This window comes from Odocoileus virginianus, chromosome 27, assembly GCF_023699985.2.
Source record: "Odocoileus virginianus isolate 20LAN1187 ecotype Illinois chromosome 27, Ovbor_1.2, whole genome shotgun sequence".
Classification (NCBI taxonomy): domain Eukaryota; kingdom Metazoa; phylum Chordata; class Mammalia; order Artiodactyla; family Cervidae; genus Odocoileus; species Odocoileus virginianus.
This window is the reverse complement of record NC_069700.1, coordinates 42,469,735-42,481,504: the sequence shown is the minus strand read 5'-3', so window position 1 is coordinate 42,481,504 and position 11,770 is coordinate 42,469,735. Positions and strand designations below refer to the sequence as shown.

The following is an 11,770-nucleotide window of genomic DNA, read 5'->3' as shown; positions in this document are numbered from 1 at the left end:
GTGCTGGAGAAGACTCTTGAGAGTCCCATGGACTGCAATGAGATCAAGCCATCCAATGATTTTTTACAAGGAGTGTTACAATATGTAATAATGATGATACTTGTTTCCTTTTATATTGTATAAAGTGAGGAGAAGGGCATTCACACAGGGCATCCACATATTGAAATATATTATTAGTTTAGGGTTTTATATCCCTTTTGTCATTATTCATCAAATAATTTATTTGATACTTGTAACCTTGTTTGCAAGACAAATTAGCTAACATATGGAAGTCTTTAACATAGTACCTTCTCAAAGCATTAGAGATTTAAAATCAGCAGAATTCAATTTATTGATGCTTTATTGACTGTCACTCTACTTGTTTTGATAAGACTGAATGGAAACCATCCAGCTGGAAATTTTCCCCACAGCAATAATATTGAATTATATGTTCTACAGTTGGCAGTCTTAGATGATTATACCCCATTGTAGGACAAGTTGTATAGATGTTGAGTGACACAGATAGAGGTGAAGGTTTTAACCATGGTAAGATGCTGCATGTAGTGTGATGTAACATGTACAGAGGAATCTGATGTCAGTGGACATCATCTGACAGTAGCCTTCTGTGTTGTTTCAGCTTGCCTCTTCCTGGGTATAATTCTTCACTGCAATGTTTGTAAATATTAGTATCTTGATATGTTAGCATTTCTAGGGACCTTCATATAAATGGCAAAAGAAACCTGAATCACTAAGTGATTCCAGATAAATGAAAAAGAACTGGCAGTTAAGTTTTACCCCTTGCAGTTCTGATGATAAGTGAAGCAGACAGCTGCTATCCTCTGCCTGGTGCTGAGACTAGCAAAGCAAAATGGGCAACATTTACCAGATAGAATTGCTTCATTGATTGTAAAATTTGCTAATTCAACATTGAGAGATATCTGAATATTTTTAAAGCTTATTCATTCATAAAACATATTTATTAAGTGCTTCCTTACGTACCTGACTCCAAGTGATGAGGAAAATAGATAAGTGAAGAGGGCCAGGGAGTGACAGGACAGTGAACTGCAGAAATTGAGTGTCAGACGGTGTTGCGGACACGATATAACAGGGCTGTACAAGTACAGGGAGGCTGCTTAGACTGTATGGTGAGGGAAGGATTTCCTGCAGTGCTACCCTGCAAGCTGGGACCTGTTGTCAATAATTTGGAGAAGAATCGTCAAAGGCCCTTAGTAAAGAGGAAGCCTGGAATGTTGGATGCACAGTGAGGAACGACTGGATGGGCAGAGATAAAACTGAGAGGAAGCAGGAGCAGAACACGCTGACCAAAGGAAGGTTTTCAGCCTACACGTAGATCTGTTTAGGGAGAGAATGTTGACCGTTCCCCAGATCTCACCCAGATAGCTGTTTAACCCCCTGCGTCATCCCCACTGACTCCCTCGGTCAGACTATCAGTTACTGTGCCAGGTATGACTCTAAATGTGGGGAGTATGAAAGGCTTGGCCAGCCCTGCCCTCACAGAGCATAATTCAGTGGAGAAGAAATAAACGAAATGATTAGAATTATCAAGAAGTCCAAGAAGTAAGTGAAATGTATCACTGGTATTTATAATAAAATGGGGTCAACCTAGCCTACAGCCTAGGTCTAAAATCTTGTAGTAATGAAATAGAATTTCATCTTACATATTTCACTTCAAAATATCATTCCAAGATTCTACTACAATAATAGATTGAAAATGCCAATTTACTTACATATAATATATAATAAAACATATATCATCCTTTATAATTTTCTGTCCTTTCATATGCACTACCCCATTTAATACTCACAGTGCTTGTTATTTTTATTATTATTCACAATAACAATATCTGCTACTTTTAGTATTCACAATACCCATTATTACTACCTTATTTTTAAAGATAAATAAGCTGAAGTCAATCCTAAAGGAAATCAGTCCTGAATATTTATGGGGAGGATTGATGCCAAAGCTGAAACTCCAATACTTTGGTCACCTTATGTGAATAACTAACTCTTTGGAAAAGACCCTGATGCTGGATAAGATTGAAGGCATGAGGAGAAGGGGGCGACAGAAGATGAGATGGTTGGATGGCATCACTTATTCAATGGACATGATTTTGAGCAAGCTCCAGGAGTTGGTGAAGGTCAGGGAAGTCTGGCATGCTGTAGTCCATGGGGTCACGAAAAATCAGACACAACTGAGCACCTGAACTGAACTGAAGCTAAAGCTGTGGAAATTTAACTGACTTGTCTACAGTCCCAAAAGGAATTAGTAATGCAGGCAGTTCTAGCCTTTTTTGATACCACTTAGATCACCAGCGGTCGGGCTGGTCTGAGCTAAATATAGTAAAACTATTTACCCAACAGCACGAGGCATTTAGTTCAAAAACAAAAGGAAGAGAGGACACAGCATCCTCATTCTTAAGAAACGCAGGATCTATTTAGGAAGGTGTTCAGATAAGTACCAGATAGTAAATTGGGCAGAAATTCTGGGTGCATATAAAGTTATGGAATAATCAGAGTGGTATGGGATTATTCTATAACCTTGTCTTGACAGAAATTTTACAACTGGGCATATAAATAGGTTGTGTGGTTATATTTTTATATATAAAATGAAATTCTGGGTTTTTTTCCCCTATTTTCAAAATTACTGCCAGTCAATGAATCTTACCCACATTTCCTCTGAGTTTATTACTTAGTTTAGAAATCTATACTGTTTCTTCATTGCACAGATTAATCTCAGCTACTCTTTTTCTCTCTCTGCTGAAGACATCTGCCAGGACAATCCAGAAAACTTTACTTAACATTCTCTATTTTATTTCCAGGTCCAAGCCTGATGCCAAGCTTTCTGTTCAGACTACCTCTTCCTGGAATGCTAAATTGTTGACCTTTAGGAAAGCTTCATTATTTAACCTTCTTTTATTTCTTAGGAAATCAGTAGAGAATTCTATTCAATATGCAACCCTGAATATGCTGGCTTACATTTTCTGAACACTGAATGTTCTGTTTCTCTCATACAATGCAATGATTTTATTTTTCTGACTTTTGCATGATGTCAATAAATGTTTAGTTTTATTAATATTGATTATTTTACATTATGTTTTATAATGAGTCAGCACCTGGCATACTATTGCATAAAAGTACACGATCATTTCAAATACTATCATTGTCATTACACATATTGCATATTAAGTCTCTTTCCCCTTCCACTATACCTGGAAACATTTTCTCTGCTAATTAAAAATTATGCATAATACATGTCAACTAACAAGCAATTAAGAAACAAAAGAAAAGTATACAACTTCAGTTATGTATTTAAGCTTTAGTGTTAATTGTCTTACTCTTCATGGCCGTGAAGGATCGCACAGGATGTAACATGTGGAAGAAAAACTACTGCCAAATCACCACCTGGTAGCAACATGCCAGAGCCTGTGCTAAGTGCTTTTTTTATTCCTTTTTATTTTCACTTTCACATTAACTCTACAAATAAATAATCTGCAACATAAATTTCTTTTCTAGAAAGTGAATGAAGATCAAAGGCACATTTTTAATAGGAACTGATGAGTAACTTATTTGTAAAAAATGAAAAATACTTACTGGAACCAGAAATTTTTTAATCTCTTCCAATGCGTGACTCATACGTGAATAAGCCTCCCCCGGTGGAGCAAACACTTCAATTAATACATGAAGTTCGTCACTCAAGTGGGCATACTTGGCTTCCCCACTTTTTCTTAATTCTTCTTCCTGTGAAAAAAGTTATTTTTATAAATACAAATCCACTTATTTTACATCAATTTAACATTTACTGAGGAGATGACAAAAGGACATAATATAAGCAAATTTTCCCCAAGTGGAAAGTAAAAATCTGGCATAAGTCATTTAAATATTTCAAAATAATTTTTAAGAGTTTGATTTTTAAAAAAAATTCTGGCATAATAATTAACTGCACATTTTAATCAGCTAAATGAAAATGCTAAATCCCCCCAAAAAAGCGACAGAAATGCCATTAACTCCACTGGAAGGAAAATATTGCTTTTGTGTCTGACAAGTAATCATTTGCAGGCAATGAACCCAAGATGCCACTGTTTTTTAAGAAAACCAGGATTTTATAGATATTTTTTGAGAGGTGGTGAAATGGTTACTTGCTCTCCATTTAAGTGAGCAAAACAGAGGCTTCTCTCACAGGCTCATTCCCAAGGGAACAGGTCCTACCCATCACTCTGCTATCATTTGCCGCCTCATACAGGAGTAAGTTAAAGCAACGGCTGTTAGGCATTATGTTGGCCTTGATTCTGAATGAGCTGCATATTCTCAGATTTTTGTGAGCACTGCACAGTTATTACAGATGACTGATCAGTTCAGTTCAGATGCTTCTGACTTCACTCCCTTGTGCAAAGTTTTTTACTCGTGTCATCTCTAATCTTTCAATAACCTTGCATAACATTCACATAATTCAAATTAGGATATTGAGTTTAAAATACTTAAGTAACCTCAGCAAAGTTGGGACTCAAGTCCAGCTCATTTTGCAAAGATTACAGGGAAGTAAAATTCAGTGAAAAATTAACACATGCTTGCTCAGTCATGTCTGACTCTGCAACCTATAGGTTGTATCCTACATGGCTCCTCTGTTCATGAGACTCTCCAGGAAATGATACTGGAGTGGGTTGCCATGCCCTGCTCCAAGGAATCTTTCCGACCCAGGGGTCGAACCTGAGTCTCCTGCATTATAGATGGATTGTTAATCTGCCGAGCCACCTGGGAAGCTCAAAAGTTACCATAAATAATATTAATTTTATTTTAATTTTCTTGTTTCTCCTCTCCCAAACTAGCAATTGATTCACTAAATTTCAAAGGATGAAAATAATAATAATAATAGTAATAAAATAAGATTGCTGCTGACCCCTGCCTCTTGGATACACATACAATGAGAGCATCACTTCAGGACCTTTTCTGTCAGACAAGATTTCTGAGAAATAAGAAATAATTCTCATTTGGAACTTACAAAGAGAACAAGGCCTGAGCCTTTCGAGAGCGAGAACTGACTTCAAGACTCCAGACTACCAGAGAACTAACCCTGTGGAGTATCAAATAGTGAGAATTCACATAAAGGAAATCACTCGAATACAATACGTGCTATCACACAACCACCTCATCTAAACAACAAACAAAACAAAAATACAAACCCAATCATCAGCAGACAGGATCACCACCTCACCCAGCCTTGCCCATCAGAGGAAAAATAAACACACACACACACACACACAAAAACTCAGCACAAAGCTCACCCTATACAAAGCTTACACAGACAACTGGGCCAACCTTAGGAAAGCAGAAACAAAGAGGAAGGAAGAATTCAACCTTGAAGCCTGAGAAAAGGAGACCTCAAACACAATAAGTTAAAAAAAAATGATGAAAAGGCAGAGAAATACTACACAAATGAAGGAACAAACTAGAAACACAGAAGTCCAAACAAATGAAGAGGAAATAGGCAAACTATCTGAAAAAGAATTCAGAATAATGATAGTAAAGATGATCAAAAAGCTTAAAAACAGAATGGAGGAAATGTAAGAATCAATTAACAAAGACCTAGAATAATTAAAGAATAAACATAAAGAGACAAACAACACAATTACAGAAATTAAAAATACTCTAAAAGGAATCAATAGCAGAATATTTGAAGCAGAAGAATGAATCAGTGAGCTGGAAGATATAATGGTGGAAATAACTCCTGGAGAGCAGAATAAAGTAAAAAGAATGAAAAGAACTGAGGATAGTCTCAGAGACCTCTGGAACAAAATCAAACACAAAAACATTGAAATTATAGGGGTCCCAGAAGAATAAGAGAAAAAGAAAGTGTATGAGAAAATTCTTGAAGAGATTATAGTTGAAAATTTCCCCAGCATGGAATAGGAAATAGTTGATCAAGTTCAAGAGGTAGAGAGTCCCATACAGGGTAAACCCAAGCAGAAATATGCCAAGACCCATACTAATCAAACTAACAAAGACTAAACACAAAGAAAGAATATTAAAGGCATTAAGGGAAAAGCAACAAGTAAAATGCAAGGGAAACCCCATATGTTTAACAGCTGATCTTTCAGCAGGAACTCTGCAGGCCAGAAGGGTATGGCAGGATACATTTAAAGTATGGGGGAGATGTACAACAAAGATTACTATACCGAGCAAGTATCTCATTCAAAATTGATGGAGAAACAGAAAGCTTTCAGACAAGCAAAAGTTAAGAGAATTCAGCACCACCAAACTAGCTTTATAACAAATGTTAAAGGGACTTATAAACTCAAGAAACACAAGAGTTGAAAAAGAACTGCAAAACCAACCACAAACAATTAAGAAAATGGCAATAGGAACATATATATCAATAATTACTTTAAATGTAAATGGATTAAATGTTCCAACCAAAAGACACGGACTGGCTTAATGAATACAAAAACAAGACCCATAATATGCTGTCTGCAAGAAACCCACTTCAGACCTAAAGACACATATAGACTGAAAGAGACAGGATGAAAAAATATATTCCATGCAAATGGGAAGCAAAAGAAAGCTGGAGTAGCAATCCTCATATCAGACAAAATAGACCTTAAAATAAAGATTACAAGAGATAAAGAAGGACACCACATAATGATCAAGGGATCAATCTAAGAGAAGACATAGCAATTGTAAATATCTAAGCCCCCAACATAGGAGCACCTCAATACATGAGACAAACACTAACAGACATAAAAGGAGGAATTAATAGTAACACAATAATAATCAGTTCAGTTCAGTTCAGTCACTTAGTCGTGTCCGACTCTTTGCATGAACCCCATGCAAAGACCCCATGAACTGCAGCATGCCAGGCCTCCCTATCCATCACCAACTGCTGAAGTCTTGCCAAACCCATGTCCATTGAGTCAATGATGCCATCCAACCATTTCATCCTCTGTCATCCCCTTCTCCTCCCACCCTCAATCTTTCCCAGCATCAGGGTCTTTTCCAATGAGTCAGCTCTTCACATCAGGTGGCCAAAGTATTGGAGCTTCAGCCTCAACATCAGTCCTTCCAATAAACACCCAGGACTGATCTCCTTTAGTATGGACTGACTGGATTCCTTGCAGTCCAAGCGACTCTCAAGAGTCATCTCAACACCACAGTACAAAAGCCTCAATTCTTCTGTGCTCAGCTTTCTTTATAGTCCAAATCTCACATCCATACATGACTACTGGAAAAACCATAGTCTTGACTAGATGGACCTTTGTTGGCAAAGTAATGTCTCTGCTTTTTAATATACTGTCTAGGTTGGTCATAACTTTTCTTCCAAGGAGAAAGTGTCTTTTAATTTCATGGCTGCAATCACCATCTGCAGTGATTTTGGAGCCCCCCAAAAATAAATCAGCCACTGTTTTCACGGTTTCCCCATCTATTTGCCATGAAGCAATAGGAACAGATGCCATGATCTTAGTTTTCTGAATGTTGAGCTTTAAGCCAACTTTTTCACTCTCCTCTTTCACTTTCATCAAGAGGCTTTTTAGTTCTTCTTCACTTTCTGCCATAAGGGTGGTGTGATCTGCATATCTGAGGTTATTGATATTTCTCCTAATAATAATAATAATAATAATAATAATAGGAGACTTTAAAACCGCACTCACACCAATGGACAGATCATCAAAACAGATAATTAATTAAGGAAACACAGGTCTTAAATGATACACTATATGAGATGGATCTCATTGATATCTTTAGGACATTCCATTCAAATGCAGAAGAATACATCTTCTCAAGTGCACATGGAACATTCTCCAGGATAGATCACATCTAGGGTCACAAATCAAACCTCAGTAAATTTCAGAAAACTGGAATTGTGTCAAACATCTTCTCTGAAGACAATGCTATAAAAGTAGACATCAATTACAAGAGAAAACCTGTATAAAATACAAACACATGGAGATTAAATAGTACATTTCTAAATAACCAATACTTTACTGAAGAAATCAAAAGGGAAATTTAAAGAAAAATGTCTATAAACAAATGACAAGGAAAAGACAACTCAAAACCTATGCAGCAAAAGGAATTCTAAGAGGGAAGTTTACAGCAATGCAAACCTACCTCAAGAAACAAGAGAAACATTGAACAGACAACCTAACTATATACCTGAAACAACTGTAGAATAAAGAACAATAAGTCTCAAAATTAGTAGAAGGAAAGAAATCATAAAAACTGAGCATAAATAAATGAAAATTAAATGAAAGCAACAATAGTAAAGACTAATAAAACTAAAAGCTGGTTCTTTGAGAAGATAAACAATAGTGACAAACCTTTAGCCAGACTCATCAAGAAAAAAAGAGAGAAGAATCAAGTCAACAAAATTAGAAATGAAAAAGGAGAGGTTAAAACAGACAACACAGAAACACAAAGGATTGCGAAAGACTATTATGAACAACTATATGGCAATAAAATTAATAAGCTGGAAGAAATGGACGGTCTCTTAGAAAAGTTCAATCTTCCAAGACTGAACCAGGAAGAAATAGGAATTACGAACAACCCAATTACAAGCACTGAAATTGAAGTTGTTATCAAAAATCTCCCAAAAATCAAAAGCCCAGGACCAGATGGCTTCACAGAATTATATCAAACATTTAGAAAAGAGCTAATGCCTATCCTAAAACTCTCTCAAAAAACTGCAGAAAACACTTCCAAACTCATCCTATGAGGCCACCATCAGACTGATACCAAAACCAGACAAAGACAACATGCAAAAAAAGAAAACTACATGCCAATATCAATGATGAAGATGAATGCAAAAATCCTCAACAAAATGTTAGGAAACAGAATTCAGTAAGACATCGAAAAGCTCATACACCATGATCAGACTGGGTTTATTCTAGGGATGCAAGAATTCTTCAGTTCAGTTCAGTTCAATTCAGTCGCTCAGTGGTGTCCAACTCTTTGTGACCTCATGGACTGCAGTACACTAGGCTTTCCTGTCCTTTACCATCTCCCTGAGCTTGCTCAAACTCATGTCCATTGATTCGGTGATGCCATCCAACTATCTCATTCTCTGTAATCCCATTCTCCTCCTGCCTTCTTTGTTCCCCAGCATCAGGGTCCTTTACAATGAGTTGCCTCTTTACCGCAGGTGGTCACAGTATTGGAGCTTCAGCTTCAGTATCAGTCTTTCCAATGAATATTCAGGATTGATTTCCTTTAGTATTGACTGGTTGAATCTCCTTGCAGTCCAAGGGACTCTCAAGAGTCTTCTCAAGGACCACAGTTTAAAAGCATCAATTCTTTGGGGTTCAGCCTTATTTATGTCCCAGCTCTCACATCCATACATGACTACTGGAAAAAGCTAATTATTATTAAATTAATTTAAATGTGCTACTTTACTCCAAGAGATCATACATTTGAAAATTACTCTAAGCCAAAAAGCTCATGAGTTTAGAATAAGAAAAAAAAAAAATTATAATCACCATGTCTACTTTCTTGAATTTTAACTTTCAAACGAATCCTACAGCATGTCAAATGGATGATATAACTTTGAAAGAACACATGTCATATTAGCTTCAGCAGTCCATATTCTGATTATGGATACTACAGCAAAAATTGCAGCTCTTCCTCTCAATAGTGTATAAATTTTGATAAGTGACCTAACTAGTTTGAGCTTCTAATTCTTCAATGTTAAAATGATGATAATAATAGCAATAAAAGCATTAGTCAAATATGACTTGCTACATATCTAAGGTTCAAAACGATATAAAAACAAATATGAACTAAAAAAGGCAATGCATTCAAATATCCTAATTATTCTCCTGAATACTCTACCAGTGCTAGGAATATGCTAAATAAAAGAAATGTTGAAAACACATAATAGAGAGTACACAAAAATTTTATATTTTGGTTTTTACTTTAGCAATTACTCTTGTCATATTTTATCCTCAGAGTTATAACTTACTGAGTGTTTTCTGTAGATTTTTATTATTATTATTAATGCCCAGAGAACTATCTTTTAATATAAATCCTCTTCAGTAATAAATAATTCTATTATCTGTACAGCTTTCTCTATCACGAAATTCAAATAGAAACAAGTGAATTATTTATACCTTGGATTGAATGGGACTGTTTGAGTGACTAATTTAAGAGTATTTGTAACTACACTTACGTAGAAATTCTTTTCTAGTACATTCATCTGTCCAAGTTGCATCCTCACAAAGGGATTTTGTACAAATGTTATACATATGTGTGTGTGTACATATATCTGTGTACATATTTGTCTGCTGTAGAGATGCAATGGCTGACCGTGAAGAGGATCTCAGTTTCTTTTGCCTTTGCCTTGCTCCCCCAGGCTGAACAGGCAAGAACTCTCCTAGATTATAGCATGTGTGGCCCAAACGGTCAGCTCTGTGAGGGAATCTTGTCAGAGCTGTACACCCAGCCAAACACTACCTAAATTCATGAAGAGTGAAGGGCCAGAAACATCAATGAGACAAAAGGTAGTATTTTTAAAATAGGTCAGTAATTGGAAATCAGAGAGGTAGGAAGTACCAAACAAAAGATTCTTTATGCTTGAATTTGAAAGTTGAGAGTTTATTAGAGTCTATGACTCTCAACTCAGAACAATCAAACCAAGCACTCTAAGGAACATCAAGGATGGTTTGGTTTTCCAAACTCTGAAAAGGTTTTATCCAAAACAATGCAGAGCATCTCAATACAACACAAGGGTCATTTCATTATTCAAGTGGAAAGAGGCCATTATTTTATTATAATTTTTATTGGAGTATAGTTGAAACACAATCTTGTGTGAGTTTCTGTTGTACAGCAAAGAGAATTAGCTATACATATACACATATTCCCTCTTTTTTGGATTTCCTTTGCATTTAGGCCATCAATCTTGATGTAATGAAACCTATAGGAAGGTTTGATCACAGGTCAAACTCTTGAATTTAAAAATGAAAGACATTTAATTTAAAAAGTCATTTGCTTTTTAAGTAAGATAGTCAAAAACATTTATTTTGTGGAAATAGAACGACCTGGGGCTACAATTACCAAAATACAGTTCCCTAGCATCTGCTCTTGCTAATCCATCCAGAGGCTTTGTTTGGGTTAGGTAGAGGAAACTGTAATTGGGATGTGAAAGCATTTGTGTTGGAGGCCAGTGGTGAGGCAGAAAAAAAGGGGAGTAGATCCCAGAAAGAGCCTGTGGGTCAAGGATCTGGACTTTGTGGAGAAAGGGTGTGCTTGCATGCTAAGCCACTTCAGTTGTGTCCGACTCTTTGTGACCCTATGGACCATGGCCAGCCAGGCTCTTTTGTCCATGGGATTCTCTAGACAAGAAAACTTCAGTGGGTTGCTATGTCCATCTCCAGGGGATCTTCCCAACTCAGAGATGTCCCTGTATTGGTGTAATGATTCTCCCTGAACTCAACAGCTGAGAAATAACCAAGAAGTAGGTTCCACATGCTTTGCTTTGAGGTTTGGAGAAATCTCGGAAAGCCAGGGTTTTTGGAAACCCAGGGATCAGTGGCCCACAGGGATCTCTGTTTTCCACTTATTATTTAAAGGACTTCATCATTATTCAATTTCAATAACCATGTCTAAGCTGACAAATAAAAATAACATAAAATACTCGTAGCCACGGACAGGAAAGTCAGGCAGAACATCTGAACACAATGAATACAAGTCAACTGAATTGCAGGAAGAGAAACACTTGAATAAACACATTTCAGTCAGCAGTTGAGATAAAATGCAGGCACAAACATTTCATCGTTTTAAAAAGACTTGA

The 11,770-nt window shown here is 36.5% G+C and overlaps 1 protein-coding gene across 1 annotated transcript in view; it reads right to left on the bottom strand.

Moving 5' to 3' along the window:
* Positions 1-3,474: 3,474 nt before the first annotated feature.
* Positions 3,475-11,770, bottom strand: part of LOC110122228 (KH domain-containing, RNA-binding, signal transduction-associated protein 2-like) — a 356,268-nt gene continuing 347,972 nt past the window's right edge. Inside the window, exon 5 of the mRNA XM_070456917.1 lies at positions 3,475-3,738. Coding sequence (XP_070313018.1) covers positions 3,475-3,738 — 264 coding nt within the window. The remainder of the gene's footprint in view (positions 3,739-11,770) is intronic.